Below are 27,352 nucleotides of genomic sequence, written 5' to 3'. Positions count from 1 at the left end.
GAGTACTTGAAAAGAATGGTAAGTTTGGGCTGTCTTGCCAAGTCAATCCAGGAGACAGGCTACAGTCAGTCAGTCTGTATCTGGACAAGTAGAGGGACTGCTGTACATAATGAGGGAGCTTTTCATCGATTGGTCCATAGGTCACGTAGCTCAGGTCAGGGAATTGGCCTCGTTGTAAGCTGCATGGTAAGGATTTCAAGGCTATGTTGCAGATGCCATATCCTGACAAATAACAGCAATAATGCTATGAATTGACTTTGGAGGTGGAATGGGTGAAAGGGTGGTATTAGGCATTTGCAGGGAGGGTTCCAGCAGCTGCCTCTTGCAGAGGACAAATGGGGAAGCTGTTGGGCTGCTATACTCGAGCAAAAGGACATAGCACTCAATTGTTGTCAATTTAGTATAATAATCTTGTTGCTCAGGTTCAACACTACCTGCTGTAGGCAGATGGCATTCAACTTCAATGCAAGAATATATCAGAACACAGGCATCCCCTTAATAATCCTAGAACTGAATGGTCTGGGCTAACCTAGCTGTTCTTCCGGTGGTCCTGCGTCTAAGAAGAAATAGGTGCAGAGAAAAGATTCTGCATGCTATGATGAACATCAGGGGCATTGACTCAACCTCTCGGAGTACGGAAACATCCAAAACATTGACAGAGTTCTGGCGAGTAACTGGATCTTCAGATTTCATTACCACTGGCTGCAAATCAGTGAGATGCAATGTCAGAAACTTTATTATGAACATTCCAGGCCATTGTTTCACATCACAACCAGCTGCTGAACAAAGACTTACACTTAGAAAGACTCAAAGTTTGTGCGAAGATTTGTAGCTCGGGTGCTCGTTGTTGTGGTTCTGTTCGCCGAGCATTCATCCACAAACTCCATCAACAAACACATCGACCTGGACCCAATATACCAACCACTACAGCGGACAGCTGAAACTGACAACCGGAAGCGGCAGGGACAGACCACTATAAACACCGGAGGAAACATCAAAGAAGCGCTTCGCAGGAGGCTCCCAAGCACTGATGATGTCGCCTAGCCAGGGGACGAAACGTTTGCAACAAAAACTTCCAGCTCGGCGAACAGAACCACAACAACTTAGAAAGACTGGGGGCGCAATTCAATCTGGAAGCCCTCAAAAGTTATAGATGCCCTTAAATTTGTCAGCAATTCAGTTCAGAGATCAATCCTTAATGCACAAGCACATACAAGATGTCACTGATGGAATGTTTATCAGATCGTACCTATGCCCTTGATGTGACCAGCCAAGAAGCTAAGGCATTAGGATTCTCAACCAATTTTAGATTCCCAAGCTGCAAGTGGATATTGAATACCTACATTCAAAACTATTAATTACGAGCAATGTTCGTGAACAGAAAAAAGTTTACATGGTGCTGAACTAATTTATGACCATGACACTACGGTTTGCAATAGATATCCAGCCATTTGCCACGATGTGTTTAGACTGGAGTGTTCATAGATACCAACCTCTTTCCAAAGCTGTCAGCCTATACAAAGATGGTTATTGGGAGACAAAGGCTAACTGCTCAATACCTGCCAGATGCCTCTGCAAAGAAATCTTCACACTGCCACAGAGCAAAGGTAAATGCCACCAATGGTTTGAACAAAGCTATTGTGGAAAAAGGCCATTAATTTTTTCAAGTAATAGTTTTGAGGCCTAAACCGGTCAGGCAGTGCCATGCAATACAGCTCAACTGGATACTCCATGACATTATGGTGTGGTACCGTGTGCCTTTGTAAAGGCACAGTGTTCTAGATGAGAAGAGAATGCAGGCGTGACATGAACCTTCTGTGGATGAAGATGACAGTGTGGATTCTAATGTAGGTAACCTTAGGTAGTTTATAAAACCATGAGGGGCACAGATAGGATAAATAGCTAAAGTCTCTTCCCTGGGGTGGGGGAGTCCAGAACTAGAGGGCATAGGTTTAGGGCGAGAGGGGAAAGATATAAAAGAGACCTAAGGGGTGATACGTTTATGGAATGATCTGCCAGAGGAAGTGATGGAGGCTGGTACAATTGCAACATTTAAAAGGCACCTGGACAGGTATATGAATGGGAAGGGTTTGGAGGGATATGGGCCAGGTGCTGGCAGGTGGGATTAGATTGGGTTGGGATATCTGGTTGGCATGGACAAGTTGTGCCGAAGGGTCTGTTTCCGTGCTGTACATCTCTATGACTTTATAGTCAATAAGAAGCTTCAAACAGGTGAAAACAATGCACTGGTTTAGAAACCCTAAAATGCCAGAGAGACAAAAACAAAAAACAAAAATACTGGAAAAGCTTAGCAGGACTGGCAGCATCTGTGGAGAAAAAAAAAAAATCAGAGTTAAGGTTTCAGGTCCAGCGACCCTTCCTCAGAACAGAGAACTAGGCCTCAGGCCAGGGAAAACCTCAACAACCTGTACATAGACTGACTAACCTGGGTGGAGAGTTTCTTTTTCCTAGATATATCATTTGCTCAGTTGGTATACAGCCCTCTGGCTTGGCATCTGAAACAGTTTTAACAGTTGTTGTCCTTGCCCATTGTGTAGTGAATAAAATTTGAATCATTCTTTAAAATGTGTATCAGATATCCTCTCTTCCACTCGAAGTAAAATGCCATGTAAATTTGCCCAGGGCAATGAAAGCAATAAAATAGCAGTGAAATGGTGGGCACTTCGATTAGATCACTTTGCTACAAATTAGCGCTAACACAGTCATTATATTGAAGATTAAGCAATTTTAGGAAGAACACTCCCGTATGAGCACCATCAAGTTGTTATCCATCCTGAGAATGTTCCTCGAAACATTGTCTAGCAGCATTATTTTCATGCTTCACATTGTAATGAAAGTGCACTAATCCCTTGCTGTTCCTCAGCATCCTGACAGAACTCAGGATGTAATGGGCTGACAACAAGTGTTAAGCGAAAGTGAAAATACATTAACAAAAAGTGGTGTCTTAATAAATTGATGCCATCAACATGCCCTCAGTAAGTTGGTTTTTTTCTAGCACCCTATCTGGGTACAGGTCCAACATGCTCAGGTGTGGAGGGAGCCCGTTCATGGAATGCCCTGGTGACTTGGGTGGTGGTCCCCTGCTGCCTTTCCAGCCAATTGGCCCAGATGCAAACTCACCATCCTTGGTTTGAGCTGCTGGAGGGCACCCTATGAAGTGCGCAGAGAAGAATCAGTCAAGATGCCCGAGAGTCTTTCCTCTTTGTAGATGGCATGTGGCACCACCCTTTCTTCTCAAGAGAAAGGGGCACCTGGAGTGTGGTCAAAAGTCCTTTAGTTCTTTTTTCACCTTAGCCTATATGCTGATCGCCCACAGCTAAAGTAACAGATTGTAGACATGAGCGCCATATCCCATAACTACTTTAGTGTTCTGTTGGAGTTGGGTTCTCCAAGGCATCCAGCATACTTTCCATGGAGGCAGCCATGTGCTCAAAGGCCATAGCAACCACAATGATGACAATGTGGTAGGACTCCTCCAACTTGTGTTGCAGCCCAGCAACAGCCTCTGGCATACTTGTCTAATGTCCCTCTCTGTCTCTGCAGGTTGACCATGCTAGTTATGGCTAGGTACAGAGGCTTGCCAGCACTAAGCTGAGTAGTTGCCTGATCTCCAGCAATCCTCAGAGTATCAGAGATCTAGGATATTTGTTCTCCACTGGCTACAGAGTTGTGTCTGCGATAGGCTCATTGGATTGGTCGGCCATTGCTGTCTCATCACCACAGGACTTGTTGCCAGGGAAGACCAGGACAATCAATACTACAAAAAGGTGTTGATCAGCCTAATACTTGCCCACACCCCCACTCTCCCTACCAGTCTTGGGGCCCTTGACCCAGTCATTGGACTAGATTTTCCTGCAGTGACAGAGAGTATTCTCGATATCATGGGAATGGGTAGAAGAGCTGCTGGGTCCATGCATAACCCTGGCAAGTGGTGAGGCTTCCCCAGTGGGTACAATCACTGAAGGACATGAAAGGGTGAGGTGATATGAACCCTTAAGTGGACATGATGCATGCAATGCTGCAGATTACAGTCCATCACTCTTGGTTAAATGTGTACACAGTGGCAGAGGTGATGTAACTGATGGAGCTGAAAGACAGAGAGATGATGCCGCCAAACCTTGCAGAGTGCAGATCCCTGACGTTTTTCCAGCACTGCCGACCACTAGTTTTGCTGAGGCTAGCGGCACTCACTCAGGGTACGACCTTTGCCCAGGAAGAGAAGTGACCACATCCCTACTACACGTAATGCAGTGTCTATGAACTATAGGGCTAGTGTGGCCTTCTAGACCCCTCATCAATTTTAAGTTGAAATGTTCAACAGCTTAAACAGAAGTTTAAAATCTTAAACTATAATAGTTTGTTAAGCAAGCTTCCTGGAATCTTATGTTAATTAATTGAGTCACCCATCTCCAGAAGTGTCATTAGAAAATCTAAGGATGTGGTAATTTCAGCTGGAAGTTCCATTATGTAGTGTTAAGAGTTAACAATATTTTCTCACATGGAGCAACATGTTTGTTGTTTGGGATAACATCAGAAAACTTACTGATGCATTTATTTTACCCCATGAAAGTACCATCAGACATCAGTACTAAAACTGTCATATTCAAGTCACAGACTCAAAAATACCAGAGGGAAAACAAATGTCCCAAATATTGCATTAAAAAGAGCTCTTAATGGCTTGGTACGAATTATTACATGTCAAGAAAAGCTGACTAAAGACATCATTAAGCACCACCACCAAATACTCAAAGGCATCCTGGCAGTCATATTGATTTACATAGCAATCTAAGAGAAGACAGAGAGGAAAAATGCATCACATCTGTTCCAATTTTGAGGCATCATGACCCTCCTTGTCCAATCACTGGCACTCATGTAATATCCTGAAATGGTAACAAACAAAAATAATCCTAAACTAATTCAGAGGAAAACAGAAGTGGGAAACTCCTCTCAATCAAGTCAAACAATATGTATTCCTAACATCATAATGACCTTAAGATACAGATCCAAACATTAAGCTCATTTTAAAAAAAAAACACAATACTCATCATTGGTGCTCACTTTGACCCACAGACTGACTGATAAATCTGCAAAGTGAAAGCAATCAGGTCCCTGCATGAATTGACTATGTCCACCAACAACTGTTTGCCCTAATCTAATGAGTTCAAACACTCTGTCCATACATATTTTAATATCTAAAAGGACAAAGGGACTCAGTCCAAAAGTCGAAACTTTTCCAGGAGACGAGTGGAAAAAATAACTCAGGTCTTCAAACTAGGATTTTTCCAATGGCTCGACCTTTCAGCCTTTTCCAGCCTAAATTATCCCTTATGAAAAGGTGATAACTAGACATCATTCAGGGTGATTACTGATACAATCACACATTCATTTCATGACACAGAAACAGCACAAATTCTTAAAAAAAAATGAAAATCGATAGATCATGCATCAACTAACACAATGTCTTAGCATTGGCTCTTGCCCCTCTTCTTGAGCAGTACTAATCTTACATCAGAAACTAGCAACTTTAATTCTCCTCCATCTCTTCTGGTATCCTGGGCTTGATTTCTATAACACCCCAACGCATAGATGAATTTACTCTTTTGGTGGCCTTGCAAATACATGCCACACGAACGTGGACATCAAATGTTATTGCAACTCCATTGTATTACTACTGAAAACATCTATACAGAAAATGCTTTCTGACGCCGATTGTTGAATATTGACATAGCGTGCATTCCAAAACGTGTATTCTTTCAAACAGCATTATAGAGAAATAGCTCTATTTGGATCTTACCATGTGATGATTACAGCTTACAAATGAATTGCTAGTATTGCTGCTATTATGGCTGTCGAAAAATGTTGGGATCCGTAGATGCAGACTCTGCAGAACATACGTAGTTTGCATCTATAAAACAAAGAAAACTTGAATATTCAGCTACTCCAAAAGAGTACTTTTTTTTTAGTATTTAAGCAAAATATATAGAAGATTTCAATATGTAAGATGACTTACAACTGACACTCTTAGAATACTGCGTTCAATTCTCGTCTCACCGGTATAGGAAAGATGCTGTTAAATTTGAAAGGGTTCAAAAACAGGTTCACAAAGGACGCTGCCAGGATTGGAGGGTTAGAGAGAGATGCTGAATAGTCTGGCGTTTTTGCCTCCCATAGCATCGGAGGCTAAGGGCTGAGCTTTTAGAGGTTTATAAAAATCAAGGAGGATAGGGTGAATAGCCAAGGTCTTTTTCCTAGGGTGTGGGAGTCCAGAACTGGAGGGCAGAGGTTGAAGGTGAGCAGGGAAAGATTTAAAAGCGACCTAAGGGGCAATATTTTGATGCAGAAGGTGGTGCATGCATGGAAAGAGTTGCCAGAAGAAATTGTGGAGGTGCATACAACATTTAAAGGGCACCCAGATAGGCACAGAGATATGGGCCAAATGCTGGCAAATGGGACTAGATCAGTGTAGGATATATGGTCATCATGGAGGAGTTCGATCAAAAAGTCTGTTACCACGGCACGTATTCTGAATGTCTCCACAACATATAATGCAAACAATTCAATATTCTGTCTAGCGATACTGTGCAAAACTATATCCAACCTGAAAGTAAACTGTCCAGTAAGGAATAAGTGCCAGGAAAACTGGGATAATTTTGACAAAGGACTTCACATCTTCCACTTTGTTATCTTGAAATCGCCCACCATGGACAGTCTTGGCAAGATCCAGAAAGCCTGGCTGAATAGGTGGTGGGTAAATTCCATTGCTTTGACTGAAATAAAGAAATAATTACTTTTTCATTCATCTTACTTATGACAAAAAAAAATGAATAAAACCTCCTCTCCATTCAGATTACATTAAAACTGGAGCAACCAAAGTTACTGCCAATACAAGTCATAACATTTCCAAGACTAAAATTCCTAAAAAGGTTCAGTATTAATACGTTAAAACAAGTGCCTTTTGATAACTGTTTAAGACCACAAGATGTACAAGTGTAATTAGGCCATTCAGTCTATCGAGTCTGCTTTGCCATTCAAACATGGCTTTCTCATCCCCATTTGCCAATCATCTCCCTGTAACTCTTGATCTCTTTTACTAATCAAGAACACATCTTTCCGTACTGAAAGAAGTGAATGGCATAGAGATTAACCATCCACAGTGGCTGAAGAAACTACTCCTCATCTCAGTTCTAAAAGTGCTATTCCTTCACGGAGACTGTTCCCCTGTCTCCTAGTCTCTCTTACTAGTGGAAATATCTTCTCCACATCTATCCTATTCAGGTGTCTCTGTATTCTCTAAGTTTCAATAATATACTCTTTTCTAAGTTCCATCAAGCATAGACCCAGAATGCTCAACAGCTCCTCATATGATGAGCCCTTCAAGCCCAAGATCATTCGTGTAAACCTCCACTGGACTATCTTCAAGGACACTACATCCTTCCTTAAATACAGGGCCTAAAATTATTCAGTATTCCGAAGGCAGTCTAACCAGTTGCAGCTTCAGGAGTACATCCCAACTCTTTTGAAATGAATCCTAATATTGTATTTGCTTTTCTAAATGCCATCTGAACTTGCATGTTAAGGTTAAGAAAATCCTGAATTGTACTCCTAAGTTCATTTGCGCCTCAGATTTCCAAAGTCTTTCCCCATTTAGGAAATAGTCTTCCTACCAAATTGCATAACCTCACACTTTCCCATATTGCATGCCATCTGCCACTTCTTTGCCCACTCTCCTAGTCTATCCAAGTCCCTCTGTAGCCTTCCTGCTTCCTCAACTCTACTTGCCCCTCCACCTATCTTTGAGACATCTCCAAACTAAGCAATGTCCTTACTTTCTTTGTCCAGATTGTTAAAGTATAATGTGAATAGATTTGTGGTCCCAAAAAATAAGTATAGCAAATATGGTCATTCCAGCCTGCTTCACCATTCAATATGATCATGGCTGATCATCCAACTCAGATCCAGTCCCTGCTCTCTCCCCATATCCTTTTATCCATTTAGCTCTTAAAAACTTTCAACAGTTTAACCTCAACCATTTTCTATGGCAGTGTTCCACAGGCTCCCCACTCTAGGTAGAGAAATTTCTCCTTATTTCAGTCCTAAATGCTCCGTATCCATAGATTGTGATCCCTAATTCTGGTATCCCTAGTCATTAGGAGCACACTTCCTGCATTTACCTTGTCTAGTCCTGCTAAACCTTTAAAAGGTTGAGATCTCCACTCTTTCTAAATTCCAATGAAGATAGTCCTAGCCCATCTCTTCAGGCTGGTCCTGCCACCCCAAGAATCAGTCCACTATTTTGGTCGGTCTCTCCATAGCCAGAACATCCTTACTCAGAATGAGACCAAAACAGTACATAACACTCCAACTGCAGTAACACCAAGATCCTCTATAACTGCAGGAAAGACGACACCACATCTCCTGTACTCAAATTCTCTTGCTTAGAAATGAATACACCACCTACTGTCTTCACCATCTGATGCACCTGCATGCGTATCTTCAGTGACTAGTGTACAATATTACCAGATCTTGTTGCACCTCCTTCTAAAGCCATTCAGATAATAAATACGCTTTTCTGTTCTTGCAACTAAAAGAGGATCATTTCACATTTATCCACATTATAATTCATGTGCCATGCGTTTATCCACTCACTCAACTTGGTTAAATCACCCTGAAGCACCTCCACATGCTCCTCACACTCACTCTCCCACCCAGCTTTGTGTTGTCTGGTTTAACAGCCTAAAATACATACAATAAATATTTCCGTGTAATACTAAATTAATTGCATCTCTAAAAAAAGTTTTCCTTTTAAAATCTGAATAGTTGCAACAATGGAGGTATATACACAAGTTCCAGTTACTTTTATAAGTCTACACAAAACTATTGCTTCAGCAAGAAACACTTTCAAACTTTCTGCACTTACTAATATGTATAACAGGAAGGGGAAATTAAAATGTTCGATGCGCTAATGGCAACAAATCACCTAGCTAGATAGCATATCATCAAAACATTTTTTTAAAACTCACATTTATCATGCAACATTTACCTGGTAGTTTCTTCACTATTGACTTTCCTTGAAAAGCAGGAATAAAAAAGAATCTTGAACAGGTCTGAGAAGGAACTGCCATCAGGTGGCTTTGAGATAAAGACTGATTTGCCACATACAAAGACCAGCAAAGAGATTCCCATACAAACTGTTGGGATAACGTATCCAAGAAGAAAACTACAATTTTGTTGAATATATGATATGCCGCCCAATGAGACAATAGCACCCAGATTAATCGACCAATAGAACCAGTTGAAAAAACGGCGTGTAGCTTCAGGACCTCTGTCTTTCACCTGTGCGAAACAAAATAAGCATTCAGTACCACTACATAAAAACTTCATTCGATCCATCAAGCAGTAGTCACCAGACACAAAATACATATAATGCATATACTATAAAATATTATACAAAACCAGAAAATGACTTTAAAAACCTTCATTCTTGAAATGTATCTTAAGGATTAATTGACAGTTTCTCACCTTTTACATTCTTAGGACAAGCGTTAAGCTATTAGCTGTAATTGATAATATTCTGTCAGGATTAGAGAATGGTGCAGGAAAAGGGCAGCAGATCAGGGAGTATCCGAGGAGCAGGAAAAAAAAAACCAAAGCTTTGGGTAAAAGCCCTTCCTGATGAAGGGCTTTTGTCTGAAATGTCGATTTTTCCTGTTCCTCAGATGCTGCCTGACCTGCTGTGCTTTTCCAGCACCACCCTAATCTTGACTCTAATCTCCAGCACCTGCAGTACCCACTTTCACCTAGTTGATTATATTCTCACTTCAGGGAGAGAAGGGCATGTGTTTGACCAATGTCATAGAAATAAGCATACAATCTAGCCTCACACCTCAGTGCAGTATTGATGAAGTGCTGCACTGTTGCAATTGGCATCTTTCTGATGAGACTTTAAATCAAAGCCTCATTGGTCTTCTCAGGTGGATGTAATAGAACCTGCAGCTCCATTCAAACAGCAATGGAATTCTTTAATTTCACAAATCATCTTTGCCTTTGGACAAACTAGTCCGAAAATGCCAATCTCACCGGATTTTGGATGCTAATGCAGAGGGTAATGTAAATGCTGATTTAAAATATACTGTTACTTCACAATCTTTCGCATTACAATGTCTTTATGAAAGAATAGAGAAGACCAAGACAAAATATTCATCAAGAACTACGTCAACAACAATATAACCGCCATCACACTGATTACCCTTTTGATCTCTAAACAAGCTAACTTCTTTGTAGGGTTAGCCTTTAAGCAAATTCAGACAAGATTTGCATTGGTATAGCACTATTCATAGGCTCATGACATCTCAAAATATCTTAGACCCTATGATGGGTAAGGTAGAAAGTGAGGACATGGGAGACCCTATCACTGTTCTGAGGGAGCGGAAGAAGTGAGGGCAGAGGCAGAGATGTATCCACAATGTTTGAGGGCTTTGTAAGCCATCTCAGAATCTTCTCTTCCTTTCCTTGACTACATTGTTTGCATTCCACCAATATCCATTGAAAATTCATCACCTTTCACAGTTAGCTCAAGTATATTATCTCACATCCTGATTCCTTCAGGACTCAATTGCTTTGTTTATCTGTGTAAGTCATGTGTTCCAGTAATGCCATCCTATACTGGAGGTACTTCTGACATGTTCTTTTTGCTCAAACTAAAGATTACTTCCCATCGTGACTGCCAGCCCTCAACCACGGCCAACACAACTCTCGCACATCAGTCCTTACTCCCTTCCTCTCCCTCCAGAAATGAAAAGATTTCCCTTGACCTCATTTTACACCCAGCTATAACAAATTCAAAGTGTCGTTCTAAGTACCACTGTTCGCTCAGTTGACAGAATGGCTGGTTAGTGAAGCTACAGCATGGATTTAATTCCAACATCAGCTAAGACTGCCATCAAGGACTTTCCATATCAACCTCTCCCATGAGGCATGATAACGACCAGCTCTCTCTGTCTGTGATGAGAGCAGCCCTACAATCTGGCAAGACTGTGGTGACTTTACCATGACAAACTCTCTCTCCTTTACCATTATCACCACCTTCCTATTTTATTCTGGGCATTTAACCTATTCCACTTGCTCCTCCTTTCATCTAAGCAAAGAAAAAGCTCCACAATTTTCCAGCTACTTTCAGTTCCAAACGAGACTTGAAACTAACTCAATTGCTGTCTCCACCAATATTACTAGACCTGATTATCCCCAGCACTTTCAGATTTTATTTCATATTTCTAGAATCACTGTAATTCACTTTTGAGTATTAGCACCCTAGTAAATCTTCTCTGCATCCTCTCCAATGCAATTACACATATTGCATAATGTGGAGTGACCAGGAGGGCATGCAGAACACCAGTTGAGGCCTAACTAGCATTTTATACTGCTCCAGCATAGAATACAAAATTTGGGATGTTATGTTTTGGTTAATAAAGGCAAGTATTCCATATGCCTTTTTAACCACCTCACCAAATCTGCTACTTTCAAAAATCTGTGGACATGCATAAAAAGGTCCTTCAGATTCAGTACTTTCCAGAGTCCTATCATTCATGCTGTATTCTCTTGCCCTGTTAGACCACCCAAAATTGCATCATTTCACACTTGGATGTAGGTTTGCTCGCAGAGCTGGAAGGTTCATTTTCAGACGTTTCATCACCATACTAGGTAACATCTTCAGTGAGCCTCTGGATGAAGTACTACTGGTGTTTCCTGCTTTTTATTTATAGGTTTAGGTTTCCTTGGGTTGGTGATGTCATTACCGGTGGTGACATGATTTCCTAAGGTGATGTCATTTCCTGTTCTTTTCTCAGGTGGTGGTAGATGGGATCCAAGTCAATGTGTTTGTTGATAGAGTTCCGGCTAGAATGTCATGGTGAGGAAACCTCTGAAAATGAACCTTCCAGCTCAGCAAGCAAACCTACATTTGAGCTACAAATCTTCTCAAAACTCACTGTCATTTCACACTTCTCCAGACTGAAGGATCTGTTTCCGTGCTGCATGACTATGAATTCCATTGGCCAATCCTCTGCCCAGCTGACCAGACCACAATACCTTGATGTAGATTTTCAGCTTTCTTCACTATTTACCATCCCACCAATTCTCACATTAAATCGGGAAAGCTCTTAATTATACCCCTCGTACTTAGGTCCAAATTGTGAATGCACATAAACAGCAAAGACCCCAACAGCAATCCCTGTGAAACCCCACTCGAAACAGACTTCCAGTCCCAGAAACATCCTTCAGCCATCACCCTCTGTTTCCTTCCTCTCATCCAATTTTGGATCCACATGTCATTTTGCCTCGGATTGGATAGGTTTTTACTTTCTTGACCAGTCTGCCATCACAGACCTTTTCAAAAAGGCAAGCTAAAGTGCACATGGACCACTTCAAACGTATTATCCTCAACACTCTTGGTTACATCCCCAAAACAATTCAAGCAAGTTTGTTAAATAGACAATTAACTAATCCATGGTAAGGTCCTAGGGAGTGTTGCTGAACAGAGACTTTGGAGTGCAGGTTCATACCTCCTTGAAAGTGGAGTCGCAGCGAGATAGAATAGTGAAGGCGGCATTTGGTATGCTTTCCTTTATTGGTCAGAGTACAGGAGTTGGGAGGTCATGTTGCGGCCGTACAGGACATTTGTTAGGCCACTGTTGGAATATTGTGTGCAATTCTGGTCTCCTTCCTATTGGAAAGATGTTGTAAATCTTTTCTGAACCTTTCAAGTTTCACAAGGATGTTGCCAGGGTTGGAGTATTTCAGCTATAGGGAGAGGCTGAATAGGGTAGGGCTTTTTTTCCCTGGAGCGTCACAGGCTGAGGGGTGACCTTATAGAGGTTTAAGGTCATGAGGGGCATGGGGTGGGGGAGTCCAGAACCAGAGGGCATAGGTTTAGGGTGAGAGGGGAAAAGATATGAAAGAGACCTAAAGGGCAACATTTTCCATGTAGAGGGTGGTATGTGTATGGAATGAGCTGCCAGAGGAAGTGGTGGAGGCTAATACAATTGCAACATTTAAAAGGCATCTGGATGGGTATATGAATAGGAAGGGTTTGGAGGGATATGGGTCGGAGGCTAGCAGATGGGACGAGATTGGATTGGGATAGCTGGTGGGCCTGAATAAGTTGGACCGAAGGGTCTGTTTCCACGCTGTATGACTCCAAATACTCTGGACTAACTCATGTCTCTCCAACTGCCAAAATACTCTCTTATTTGAATTCTTTCCACTAACTTCCCCATCACCAAAGGTTCAACTGACTGGCCTGTAATTTCCTGGTCTACCCATTGTCCCATTGTTTAAAAAAAGGAGCAATGTTACCAAAGCTCTGGCACCTCACAGATGGCCAGAGAGAATTTAAAAACTACTGCCAGGGCTGCTGATATCTTTTCTCTTGCCTCCCTGAACAACCTAGGATATACCATATTTACAGCTGCAGATTTATCCATGTTTAAGGCTGCTTATTCGATTAGTAATTCCATCTTTCTATTGCATTACTCACTATATGACATCAGGAGTAATCCAGAGATTACAACCTCTGGAGCTCTCCTTGCCCATTTACTTGTTAACCACCTAAAGTTTACTTAAAGAACCTTATTTCTCTTTCTTCCAATGTCATTGGCCCTAAAATGGATCACTACTACTGGCTGCCCATACTCCCTTACAGAATGCCCTGCAGCCACTTGTGACATTTTGTGACGAAGTGTCGAACCTACATATTACAACCGTGCTTTCGTTCATTCGAAACACATTACATAATTTTCTTCTTTTGACTAAAGGAGTCGGTCTTACTCACTGCAAGCAAAGAATTCAGAACACATGACAACCAAGTTGAGCATGTGACAATCATAAGATCAGTACATTCCAACAGCTAGAAAGTACTTTCTTCCCAACATACATGCTTTAATACTACTGGAAATTATATAAAGCTTTAAAGATAGTTACAGCAACCAAAAAGGCAAATTAGGAAAAGGCAAGCCTGAAAAACAAATCACAGGTTTCCTATTAAAACCTTATTTAGTTGTTTTCCTTTAAAATAAATTTGTGAATTCAAAATTAGATTAAAAAGTTATTTGAAGTTTAAATTTCCATATCAGCCTGAAGAAATTATTCCGGTTTTACAAAGTAAACAGTACAGCCTATTAAGTACAGTACTTCAGATTATAAGTAACATGTTAATTGAAAGCCAATTGCAAGGGCTTGTTAGTGAGAAGAAGTCTTCACAAAGGAAAAAAAAAGTGTGCTCATATATATCACATTTCCTGGCAAAATATTTTTTTTTTCCTGGCTGACTCCAAACAAGCCAATTGTCTTAACTAAAAAATTGCAGATGCTGTAAATCTGAGACAAAACAAAAATTGGAAAATCTCAGCATATCTGTTGATTTTGCTGAAGTCAAAACATCAAACACATTTCATGAAATTATATTCTTTCCCTCAAAAAAAAAGGCATTCTCATAAGCTAACTTGTAAAGTCAACAAGTTTTAATTGAAGTCATATTAATTCAACAATTTGCAGCCATGTTGTTATTTTAATCATCTAACCAAATTGTTACGTAAGTTACCATATTACTTGCACAAAGTAGTACATTCCATAACGTCATGGAATTTGGGAGGCTTTAAATGGATTTAACCGAAAAGTAGCAATGATTTGGCTGCAAGTGCCCTCTAGGCAAAAGAGGCACTTCCCTATTTTGAGAGAAAATGCTGGAAAATCTCAGCAGGTCTGGCAGCATCTGTAAGGACAGAAAAGAGCTGATGTTTCCAGTCTAACTGACCCTTTGTCAAAGCTTTGACAAAGGGTCAGCTAGACTCGAAACGTCAGCTGTTTTCTCTCCTTACAGATGCTGCCAGACCTGCTGAGATTTTCCAGCATTTTTTCTTTTGGTTTCAGATTCCAGCATCCGCAGTAATTTGCTTTTATCACTTCCCTATTTTGTTCGAAAATGGGCCATATTTCACATTTTAAAAAAAGTTACAATGCGAACAGTGGGAATGAAAAATGCGTCGATCGTGGCATCGTGCGCAGCTTCGCAGTTTTCGGAAATAACTAGAAAAAGAATGCTCTACCTGATCAGCACCAAAAGGAGTGATATTCGCTTTCACAGATCCTACACCAAGGGCGACAAGCACCAGTCCCGAATAGATGGCCGGTGTGCAATAACTATTTCTGCCAAGTGAGCAAGCACGGGAGCTGTTGTGGAAACACTGGGGGTCCACAATAGGATAGAACTCCAGCTCTCCACAGAGGCGGCGGCGAGTCCGATCCCACGCAATGAAGGGGAAAAGCATCATTCCGACCAGATAGAGGATCATACTCAGGAGGATGGTGGGGAACCTGCCCAAACAGGCGTCGGCCAGCCAACCCCCGAAGGGAGAGATGAAGTAAGTGATGCCCATGAAAAGCAGCAGAGTCTGACCCGACTGCGGTCCCAGCCAATCGTACGGCTCGCTGTTGAGGAAAAGCACGAGGCCGCAGGTGATGCCGTAAAACGCCACCCTTTCCAGGGACTCGGTGACCAAGACGGCGGCGCAGGCCAGCCGCCGGCCCTGGAAGGCAGAAGCGGCCGGCGTGAAGCGGCTGTCCGGCAGCAGGGGAGTCCTCTCGTCAACCTGGGGGCTCGCCATGGCTCCGATAAAACTTGGCTGCTCTTAACTCCGGACCCGTCAGACGGCTTCAGGTCGCTCGCTCGCCGATCACGGGTCTCTGAGGAAAACACAGCGTCATGATAAACAAAACCCCGCTCCAACACACAGCCTGCCCACAGGCCACTGAGGGGGTAATAGGCCTGGGGTCATGACCTCTCCACTCAGCAACCGTAACCGCGGTAACCAGCCAATGGGCTGCATCCATTGGTCAGAAACACAACCACGTCCGTCGGTTGAAACGTCTATACCATTCCCATTGGCTAACTCTTCCACTTTATAAGATTCCCATTGGTCGAAAACAGTTTCCCTCTACCTATTGGCTAACCGTCCCACAGATCCTGCTTTCTATTGGTCAAAGACATCGGCCCTTTGCGATTGGATAATACACCATTCATACCCTATTGGTCAGAAACCATTGCACTGCATCCACGTGATGAAGGAGCTGCGCTCTGATAGCTAGTGTCTCCAAATAAACCTGTGGGACTGTAATTTGGAGATACCGGTGTTGGACTGGAGTGTACAAAGTTAAAAAAATCACACAACACCAGGTTATAGCCCAACAGCTCGTGCTTCCAATTAAACCTGTTGGACTATAACCTGGTGTTGTGTGATTTTTCACTTTGTACACCCCAGTCCAACACCGGCATCTCCGAATCATGACTGTATCCTTTATAATCATAGGATCCCTACAGTAGTGAAATTTCGGACCGTCGACTGCACCGACCTCCGAAGAGCATCCCAATCCCATTTAAAATGGCTAACCCTGTCCCTGGACATTACGTGGCACGGCCAATCGGCCCTAACCTGCACAGCTTTGGACTGAGGGAGGAAACCTCCGCGGACATGGGGAGAATTTGCGAACTCCACAATCAGCCCAGGCTGAGAACTGAACCCAGGCCCGCGGCGCTCTGAGGTAGCAATGCTAACCATACAGCCCACAGGACCGCCCGTTAAAGAAAAATATTAAAACAAGAGAAGTGCAGATCTGAAACCGATAAAATCAGAAAGTACTGGAGAAACTCAGCAGATCCACAAAAAATGCGAGGAAAGAGCTAACATTGCGTCTGCTCCAGGACTGTACCCATTGGCTAATACACCCACAGCCTATTGGTCAGAAATCGAACGCCCCTTTCCCATTGGCTACTAGGAACAAAGGACGCTATTTCCCATTGGTCAGAAACGAGAGCTCCTCTCTATTGGGCCAAACTCCAACCCGGTCTGCGTTCATTGGTTAATACGGTGATGGGCGGGACAGACCAATCAAAATGTAGATGATGGGCCACGATTGGACAGCTGGGTTGTCGATCACAGTTCAGGTACCGCCCCGCGGCTGTTATTTATTTATTGAATTAATTATTAATGTTTTGTGTTGGATTCCCCTCGGCGTCTCAGTCATCGCCGTGAATGGAAGCTCGCTATTGATTAGCCCGCCATGTTGCGGGGTAGCTGTCAGGTCGGTGTTTGGTGTCAGGTTTCCCCGCCTTCAGTTGGACAGCTGCCCGGCTTTGGGGCTGGTTCGTGGGAGGGGGCTGGGCCCTGGCCTCGGCCTCGGCCTCGGCCGCCGCTGGATGTGTCACCGAGCACCAAGTGGTCGGTCCGGGTGGGTTTGTTAATTTGCCCCACCCCCTCACCCCCTGCGTGCCTTCAGTCAGCAGCTCGGGATGAAGTTGCTCTTTCTCGCCCCCCTCAGTCTCCCGACTGGGAACAGGACGACAGCTCAAAGAATAAGGTGAGGCTCAGCGATGGCCCGAGTCCCCCCATCCCGCCAGGCAGCACACCGTGTCCGGCCTCAGCCCTTCTCACACAATGTTGACTGGTCTCCACAGAGTTCATCTAGCTTTGCGTTAGCTGTAATTTAATATTGAGGTACCTCTGAACATCCGACAGCATGTGGGAAATGTAGAAGAGTACTGATAAAATTTCCCTCCAATTGACTGGAGAATAAGGCAACTTTTTTTTGGTATTGTTGTGAGTAATTGCATTGGTATCGTGACTGTAGCTGAAAAATGCTGCTTCCTAATGTCTGCACATTTCATCTGTGTGAATTCACATCCATAACCACCCACATGTCATGACCTGTGCCCCCTTTAGAGGATTGTGAAGGTGCCCGTGTTGGACAAAGTTGAAAATCACACACCAGGTTACAGTCCAACAGGTTTAATTGGATTAACAAGCTTTTAGAGCGCTGCTCCTTTGTTAGGTAACTAGTGGAGTAGGATCGTAGGTCACAGAATGTATAGTAAAAGATCAAAGTGTCATACAACTAATGCAATGTATTGAACAAACCTAGATTGCTGTTAAGTTTTTAATCACATGGGTTGCAGGTTTCGATTCATTAATATGTAAATCCCAGATAGCTGAAGATGATGAAGGATGCCTTTGTAAGAACAGGATACAACGCTCAAATCATCGATTGCCAGTTCTGACATGCCACAGCGAGAAACTGCGATGACCTCCTCAGGAGGCAGACATGGGGATATGATCGATAGGGTACACTTTGTTGTCTAGTACTTCTTGGGAGTGGAGAAACTACACCATGTTCTTTGGAGCCTGGAACACATTGTCAATGAGGATGAGCACCTCGACAAGATCTTCTTTATGCTTCCATTCTCGCATTTAAACAACCGCCAAAGCTTAAACTGACCATTGTTCACAGCAAACTGCCCAACTTTCAGGACAACATCAACCATACAACCTTGTCACGGCAACCACTGCAAGACATGGCAGAGTGTCGACCTATGATGCTGCCATTACACATGGGAACAACAGTTACCACATGTGCAGCAGGTACTCATGTGACTCAAGGAGAAAGTGAGGTCTGCAGATGCTGGAGATCAAAGTTGAAACTTTATTGCTGGAACAGCACAGCAGGTCAGGCAGCATCCAGGGAACAGGAGATTCGACGTTTCGGGCACAGGCCCTTCTGAAGAAGGGCCTGTGCCCGAAACGTCGAATCTCCTGTTCCCTGGATGCTGCCTGACCTGCTGTGCTGTTCCAGCAATAAAGTTTCAACTCATGTGACTCAGCCAACGTAATTTATTTCATACGCTGCATGTAAGGATGCCCCAAGGCACAGTACATTGACGGGACCAAGCAGACGCTACGATAACTAATGAATGGACACCACGCCATAGTCACCACATGGATGTTCTCTCCCAGGCGGAGCACTTCAGCGGTCAAGGATATTTGGCCTCGGATCTTCAGGTGACTGTCCTCCAAAGCGGACTTCAGGATATGCAACAACGCACAGTCACCAAGCAGAGGCTATTAACCAAGTTTGGTACCCATGAGAATGGCCTCAACCAGGATCTTGGAACCATGTCACGCTACAGGTGACCCCGCTATACTATATGCAAACGTACACACACACTTACACACGATCACACACACACAGACCCCCTCTCACATGCATGCTCTCTCTCAGACACACACTACATTCACGCGCACACCCTGTCATAGGCATATACGCTGTCACACTCACTCTCAAGTGTGCACACTCAAACTACTCTTCCATATTTGCAGATACATTACTTTTTTTCAAAAGGCACACAATCTGTCTAAGGAGCCTTGGTGAATTTCTGAGGTGCTGTTTGTAGATGGTGCACATTGCCCTTGAATGCTGGTATGAAAAATGGAGATTTTTGTGGGCATGGTGCCACTTGAGCAGGATGCATTGTCTTAGATGCTTTCAGTCATCTTGAGTGTTGTTGGAGCTGCACACATCCGTGCAATGGAGTACTCCACCACAACCCTTGAGGTGGTTTTAATAAATCTGTAGGCAGTCAGTCTACGTGATATTTTATAAATTCTTACTTTGGAAATAGAACCGATCTGACTCAAGGTTGGAATACAGACAGACTAACCTCATAGCTTTAATACATTGTGTGAGCTGAAATGTCACCTTTTTTGTTATAAAACATTAAGTTATCTCAGGAATGTGACTCAAAGAAGTTCTGGGATTTAAATAGAATGGATTGCAGTTTTCGATGCATTAATAAGTGATTAAAGTGATTTAGCAATTTAGGTTTGTCCAATTAGGCAAGAACTTTTGAAAGCTGATTGGAAGCAGATGGTCGCAGGTAAAGGGACGGCTGGAAAATGGGAAGCCTTCAGAAGTCAGATAACAAGAATCCAGAGAAAGTATATTCCTGTCAGGGTGAAAGGGAAGGCTGGTAGATACAGGGAATGTTGGATGACTAAAGACATTGAGGGTTTGGTTAAGAAAAAGAAGGAAGCATATGTCAGGTATAGACAGGAGAGATCGAGTGAATCCTGAGAAAAGTATAAAGGAAGAAGGAGTATACTTAAGAGGGAAATCAGGAAGTCAAAAAGGGGACATGGGATAGCTTTGGCAAATTAGAATTAAGGAAAATCCAAAGGGTTTTTACAAATATATTAAGGGCAAAAGGGTAACTAGGGAGAGAATAGATCAGCAAGGATCAGCAAAGATCAGCAAGGCAGCCTTTGTGTGGAGCCACAGAAAATGGGGGAGATACTAAGTGAATATTTTGCATCAGTATTTACTGTGGAAAAGGATATGGAAGATATAGACTGTAGGGAAGTAGATGGTGACATCTTGCAAAATGTCCAGATTACAGAGGAGGAAGTGCTGGATGTCTTGAAATGGTTAAAGGTCGATAAATCCCCAGGATCTGATCAGGTGTACCCAAGAACTCTGTGGGAAGCTAGAGAAGTGATTGCTAGGCCTCTTGCTGAAATATTTGTATCATCGATAGTCACAGGTGAGGTGCCAGAAGACTGGAGGTTGGCAAACGTGGTGCCACTTTTTAAGAAGGGCAGTAAAGACAAGCCAGTGAGCCTGACCTCCGTGGTGGTCAAGTTGTTGGAGGGAATCCTGAGGGACAGGATTTACATGTATTTGGAAAGGCAAGGACTGATTCGGGATAGTCAACATGGCTTTGTGCGTGGGAAATCATGTCTCACAAACTTGATTGAGGTTTTGAAGAAGTATCAAAGAAGATTGATGAGGGCAGAGCAGTAGATATGATCTATATGGACTTCAGTAAGGCCTTCGACAAGGTTCCCCATGGGAGACTGATTAGCAAGGTTAGATCTCATGGAATACGGGGAGAACTAGCCATTTGGATACAGAACTGGCTCAAAGGTAGAAGACAGAGACTGGCGGAGGGTTGTTTTTCAGACTGGAGGCCTGTGACCAGTGGAGTGCCACAAGGATCGGTGCTGGGTCCTCTACTTTTTGTCATTTACATAAATGATTTGGATGCGAGCATAAGAGGTACAGTTAGTAAGTTTGCAGATGACACCAAAATTGGAGGTGTAGTGGACAGCGAAGAGGGTTACCTCAAAATACAACAGGATCTGGACCAGATGGGCCAATGGGCTGGGAAGTGGCAGATGGAGTTTAATTCAGATAAATGCGAGGTGCTTCATTTTGGGAAAGCAAATCTTAGCAGGACTTATACACTTAATGGTAAGATCCAAGAGACTGTTGCTGAACAAAGAGACCTTGGAGTGCAGGTTCATAGCTCCTTGAAAGTGGAGTCGCAGGTAAATAGGATAGTGAAGAAGGCATTTGGTGTGCTTTCTTTTATTGGTCAGAGTATTGAGTACAGAAGTTGGGAGGTCATGGTGCGGCTGTACAGGACATTGGTTAGGCCACTGTTGGAATATTGCATGCAATTCTGGTCTCCTTATCAGAAAGATGTTATAGAGTCATAGAGACGTACAGCATGGAAACAGACCCTTTGGCCCAACCTGATGTTGTGAAACTTGAAAGGGTTCAGAAAAGATTTACAAGGATGTTGCCAGGGTTAGAGGATTTGAGCTATGAGGAGAGGCTGAACAGGCTGGGGCTGTTTTCCCTGGAGCGTTGGAGGCTGAGGGCTGACCTTATAGAGGTATACACAATTATGAGGGGCATGGATAGGATAAATACACAAAAGTCTTTTCCCTGGGGTCGTGGAGTCCAGAACTAGAGGGCATAGGTTTAGGGTGAGAGGGGAAAGATATAAAAGAGACCTAAGGGGCAATTTCTTCACTCAGAGGGTGGTACGTGTATGGAATGAGATGCCAGAGGATGTGGTGGAGGCTGGTACAATTGCAACATTTAAGAAGCATTTGGATGGGTATATGTACAGGAATTTGGTTAGTCCACAGTTGGAGTACTGTGTGCAGTTCTGGTCGCCTCACTTTAGGAAAGATGTGGAAGCTTTGGAGAGGGTGCAGAGAAGATTTACCAGGATGTTGCCTGGAATGGAGAGGAAGTCGTACGAGGATAGGTTGAGAGTTCTCGGCCTTTTCTCGTTGGAACGGCGAAGGATGAGGGGTGACTTGATAGAGGTTTATAAGATGATCAGAGGAATAGATAGAGTAGACAGTCAGAAACTTTTTCCCCGGGTACAACAGAGTGTTACAAGGGGGCATAAATTTAAGGTGAAGGGTGGAAGGTATAGGGGAGATGTCAGGGGTGGGGTTCTTTACCCAGAGAGTGGTGGGGGCATGGAATGCGCTGCCCGTGGGAGTGGTAGAGTCGGAATCATTGGCGACCTTTAAGCGGCATTTGGATAGGTACATGGATGGGTAATTAATCTAGGTTAGAAGTTCGGCACAACTTACAACATCGTGGGCCGAAGGGCCTGTTCTGTGCTGTATTGTTCTATGTTCTATGAATAGAAAGGGTTTGGAGGGATATGGGCCGGGTGCTGGCAGGTGGGACTAGATTGGGTTAGGATATCTGGTCGGCATGGACAGGTTGGACCAAAAGTCTGTTTCCATGCTGTACATCTCTAAGACTCTGATATATTGCATCAGTTGTATGACACTTTGATCTTTTACTATATGTTCTGTATCCCATGATCCTGGCCCACAATGAAGGAGCAGCTCTCCGAAAGCATGTACTTCCAAATAAACCTATTGAACAATAATATGGTGTTGTGTGATTTTTAACTCTTTACAGGAGACTATTTCTGATCACTTCCTTAAATATTACCGCTTGCATCATACGACCAATCCCACCTAACTTGCCTGATGAATGATCCCATGATTTTGAACCACGAAACCCTCTACAGATGTTTTAAGTTCTTTTGAGATGTTAGTGTCGGATTTTCTTTTAGTTAAATGTTGGGAGAGCAAAGGGTATTGTCATTCAAATCCCAAGTCTTATTATTATCCTTCCAACAGTGCAGTGCACCTGCAATATTCCCATTCTGACAGTGCAACATGCCCAATATACTGCACTTCTGACAATACAATGCTCCCTCAGTACACCCGTCCGGCAGTGTGGCACTTACTTAGTATTACATTACTGATCAGGAAGGGCAAGGAATAATTATGTATGTTTGTCAGTCATGTTGGATGGGGCATTACAGCTGACCAAATTGCAAACCTGACCTGATTAAAGATCTCAAAACATGGTGTTAAGGGTTCACTTGGACTAGAGTGGCAACAATACATTCATATACTCTGGAGAGGAAAGGCAAGATGAGGACGCGTTAGTAGTTCACCATGAGAGAAATGTTTGTTCATTTGAAGACTGGTAATGTCAGTAAATTTAAATAAAAGGTAGAACTTTCAATTGTATAGCAGCTTTCATAACCTCAAGACAATTCATCTCAACCTTCTTCAAGTCCTACCATTACAGTAACTAGTCTTAAGGCCATTCAGTTCAATCAATACAGTGGAGGCTTTGGGCCTCCATGTGGTTTTACTGCTGATGAATTGAAGAACAAACCACGTTGCAGACTAAGCTATCTCACTAAAGGTACAATCCTGACATCTACCTAGGAAAATGCAACTTGTTCAGCCATATCTTGTCTGCAAATAACAGGACAAATACAATTCAGACAATTATCATCCCATCAATCTATTTTCCATCATTAAAACTTTGTTCGATGCCATCAACAGTGCTATCACATGGCACTTATCAGTAACTTGAATACTGAAGCCTGACTTGGGTTCTGTTAGGACCACTCTACTCCAAACCTCAGTATAGTTTTGGTTATTTTTGAAGCTACTTTTACATTCTCACTAACCTGTTTGTTAGACAATGCAGTCATGGTAATATTGCCTTCTATTTATGTTCACATATATGGTATTTGGACTTGTAGAGTAGTGGGAATAAAAGTATTTTGTATTGTTTGGATCGCATAGTCCTCGGGGAGACAAATTCCCATCTTCAAATTGAGGATGCCATCCATTGTGATTAATGGCACAGACTTTGAATAGATCTAGCAATTCCAGACCAAGCAGCCGCAAGGCACTTTGGGTGATTAGCACCAGGAGAATTATAATCAAATATAACCTGTAACATCAGGGCCTGGCATATTCCCCACTCTGCCATTGCCATCAAGTCAAGGGATCAACCCCAGTTCAATGAACAGTTCAAGAGAACAAGCCAGGAGTAACACTGAGGAAAGCGGAAAATGAGGTGTCAGCCTGATGAAGCTAAACACTGGACCTGCATGCCAAACAGCATGTTGGTGATCAATGACAACGCTGGGTCAAAATCCTGCAACTTTCACCGTAATGGCATTTTGGATCTACCTACACCACAAGACTGCAGTGGTTCAAGAAATCAGCTCAACACCACCTTCTCAAGGGCAATAAGGAATGGGCAATAACTCCTGGCTCAGCCAGTGATTTCAACATACCATGAATGACTCCAAAGACATAGCTAAGGATTCTGCAAGCGTTGGATCAGATCTAAGCTTGCAGTCTTGCCATACCCAGAAATGATTGGTGATCAGTAATTAAATAAATCACTGGATGAGGAGGCCCCACATAAGTCCCCATGTTCAATGATGGGGTGAGTTTATTAGTGCAAAAGCTAAGAATGAAGCATTTTCAACAATCAATCTCAGTCCCCTCCTGAGGTCCCCAGCATTAAAGATGCCAGTCATCAGGCAATTCAATTTGCTGACCTGGTATCGAGAGCTTACTGAAGCAACAGGAAACTGTAAAGTTTATGGGTCCTGACGACATTCCAGCAATAGTAACCTACCTGGAGAGGAATGGAGAATAGAGACTCCAAGACCAATCCAGGAGCTGAGTTACAGCTAACACTGAAGCAGAGCATGCGTGGGCCAAGTGGCAGAAGCGAGTTGCAGCTAGAGCATGCATGGGCCGTGCTGGAACCAGGGTCACAGCAGGAGCAGAGTGTGCATGGGCCAAGTTGGAGGCCAAGTCACAGCTGAAGGAGGAGCAGACCGTGCGCGGGCAAGGTGCCAGAAGCAGGTCACGGCAAGAGCAGAGTGTGTGCGGGCCGAGTGTCAGAAGCTGAGTCACGGCCAGAGCAGGAGCAGAGTGTGTGCGGGCCGAGTGTCAGAAGCTGAGTCACGGCCAGAGCAGGAGCAGAGTGTGTGCGGGCCGAGTGCCGGAAGCTGAGTCACGGCCGGAGCAGGAGCAGAGTGTGTGAGGACTGAGCTGGAAGCGAGTCACGTCCGGAGCAGGAGCAGAGTGTGTGAGGGCTGAGCTGGAAGCGAGTCACATCCGGAGCCAGAGCAGAGCACACACAGGCCGAGTGCCGGAAGCAGGTCACAGCTGAAGTGGGAGCAGAGTGTGAACAGGCCAAGCTGGAGTTGAATTGCACCTGGAGTGAGAACAGAACATGCACAGGCTGAGCTGGGAGCCGAGTCATGGCCAGGGTGAGAGCTGCACGTTTGCGGGCCCAGCTGGGAGCCAAGTTGCTGCTGGTGCGGGGCAGAGCATGTGTGGGCTGAGTTGGGGGCAGAGTGTGTGTGAGCTGAGCTGGGAGCAGAGTGTGTGTGAGCTGAGCTGGGAGCAGAGTGTGTGTGGGCTGAGCTGGGAGCAGAGTGTGTGTGAGTAGAGCTGGGAGCGGAGCTTGTGTGGGCTGACCTGGGAGCAGAGTGTGCGTGAGCTGAGCTGGGAACAGAGCGTTTATGGGCTGAGCTGGGAGCAGAGCGTGTGTGGGCTGAGCTGGGAGCAGAGCGTGTGTGGGCTGAGCTGGGAGCAGAGGGTGTGTGGGCTGAGCTGGGAACAGAGGGTGTGTGGGCTGAGCTGGGAGCAGAGGGTGTGTGGGCTGAGCTGGGAGCAGAGGGTGTGTGGGCTGAGCTGGGAGCGGAGCTTGTGTGGGCTGAGCTGGGAGCGGAGCGTGTGTGGGCTGAGCTGGGAGCGGAGCGTGTGTGGGCTGAGCTGGGAGCGGAGCGTGTGTGGGCTGTGTTGGGAGCGGAGCGTGTATGGGCTGAGCTGGGAGCAGAGTCATGGCTGGTGGGGGAGCAGCCAGCGCGAGAACAGAGCAAGCCCAGGTCAGTTGGAGACGTGTGGGAGGTGCAAGTCCTGGACAGAGGCCAGAACATGAATGCAGCAATGGCTCATGTTACCTCATGTTCTGAAGCCTAGCAAGCACTGACTCAGTGACAAAGGACTGTAACTCGAGTATTTAAATTATACTTTTTATTCTTATTCTTGACTTTTTAATGGACTGTATTACCATGCTGGTCTTTTTTTACCCCTATTCAGTTCTTTAACAACACTTAAAATATCTGTACCTCTGAGCCTATACCCTAAAATGGCGCTGAGAGGCGAAATTACAAACTTTTTACTGCACCCATTCGATGCACATGACAGTGAAGTCAATTGTATTCCAGTACTGTCGACTTATGCTGCAGAATTGCTGTGTCTCTAGCCAACCTATTCAGTACAACTAAAGTATTGGTATCTACCTGACAATCTAAAGAGTTGCTGAGGTGTGTACTGTAAACAATGAAAAAGGTCAAACTCATCTATCTGATCAGCTCTCCATCGGTCTAGCCTAGGTTGTTTGTAAAGAGATGTAAGGGTCATCAACAGTGCCATCATGCACTATTAATCTGCTGCCACTCAGTTTGGATTCTGCCAAAGGTACTCAGTTTGTAACATCATTACGGCCTTGGTCAAAACATGAACAAAAGGGCTGAACTCTAGGGATGAGGTGAGAGGGTATGCTTTTGTCATCAAGGCTATATTTGACCAAATGTGGTAGGAAGGAGCCCTAGCAAAACTGGAGTCAATGGGAATCAGTCCTCTGATTCTGTGTCATACCTTGCACAAAAAAAAGATGGTTGTAGTTATTGAAGGTCAGTCATCTTCACTCCAGGCCACCTGTGCAGGTTTTCCTCAATGTAATGTTCTAGGCCAAACCATCTTCAGCTGTTTCCACAATTACCTTCTCACCATTATAATGTCAGAAGTGGGGATGTTGACAGATGACTTCACAATGTTCAGCACCATTCATGACTTCTCAGCTACTGAGCAGTCCGTGTCCAAACAAGGAAAAAACCTTAACAATATCCAGGTTTGGGCTGAAAAGGGGCAAATAACATTTGTGTCACACAAGTGCCAGGCAATGACCATCTCCAACAAGTGAATCTGACCAAGTATCCTTGACATTCAACGACATTGCCATTACTGAATCCCCTGCTGTCAACATCTTAGAGATTGCCATTGACCAGAAACTATTCGGATTAGCTATTTACATACTGTTAGATATCATATTTTCAATGAGAGTCCAAGTCGTGGGGCGAATTCAGATGACCTTTATTTGCGATTTAGAGCTCAGGTAGAGCATACCACAAAAAGGCAATAAAGGCACACAAAAAAAGCATCTTAACTTATACAACTTAAGATCAGTGTGCACACGTCCCCATTTGATTATTATTGTCCATCTGTAATTGGCT

The 27,352-nt window shown here is 43.8% G+C and overlaps 2 protein-coding genes across 4 annotated transcripts in view; one reads left to right on the top strand and one right to left on the bottom strand.

Moving 5' to 3' along the window:
* Positions 1 to 15,810, bottom strand: part of slc15a4 (solute carrier family 15 member 4) — a 79,116-nt gene extending 63,306 nt beyond the window's left edge. Inside the window, exons 1-4 of one of the 2 annotated variants that reach the window (XM_088000063.1) lie at positions 15,120 to 15,810; positions 9,062 to 9,354; positions 6,620 to 6,788; positions 5,816 to 5,926 (exon numbers count right to left, since the gene is read on the bottom strand). In XM_088000063.1, the coding sequence (XP_087856189.1) occupies positions 5,816 to 5,926; positions 6,620 to 6,788; positions 9,062 to 9,354; positions 15,120 to 15,677 (1,131 nt within the window). In that variant the 5' untranslated portion in view covers positions 15,678 to 15,810. The remainder of the gene's footprint in view (positions 1 to 5,815; positions 5,927 to 6,619; positions 6,789 to 9,061; positions 9,355 to 15,119) is intronic. The other variant, XM_088000062.1, reaches the window with a different exon arrangement.
* A 1,280-nt stretch (positions 15,811 to 17,090) lies between these two features.
* Positions 17,091 to 27,352, top strand: part of glt1d1 (glycosyltransferase 1 domain containing 1) — a 96,695-nt gene continuing 86,433 nt past the window's right edge. The window contains exon 1 of one of the 2 annotated variants that reach the window (XM_043715785.2): positions 17,091 to 17,427. In XM_043715785.2, the coding sequence (XP_043571720.1) occupies positions 17,360 to 17,427 (68 nt within the window). In that variant the 5' untranslated portion in view covers positions 17,091 to 17,359. Of the gene's footprint in view, positions 17,428 to 24,965; positions 25,322 to 27,352 lie in introns of those variants that run through there. The other variant, XM_088000061.1, reaches the window with a different exon arrangement.

Source organism: Chiloscyllium plagiosum, unplaced genomic scaffold (assembly GCF_037043375.1).
Source record: "Chiloscyllium plagiosum isolate Xiang-an unplaced genomic scaffold, Cpla_swu_hap1 HiC_scaffold_24, whole genome shotgun sequence".
Lineage (NCBI taxonomy): Eukaryota > Metazoa > Chordata > Chondrichthyes > Orectolobiformes > Hemiscylliidae > Chiloscyllium > Chiloscyllium plagiosum.
This window is presented reverse-complemented; position numbering and strand designations above follow the sequence as displayed.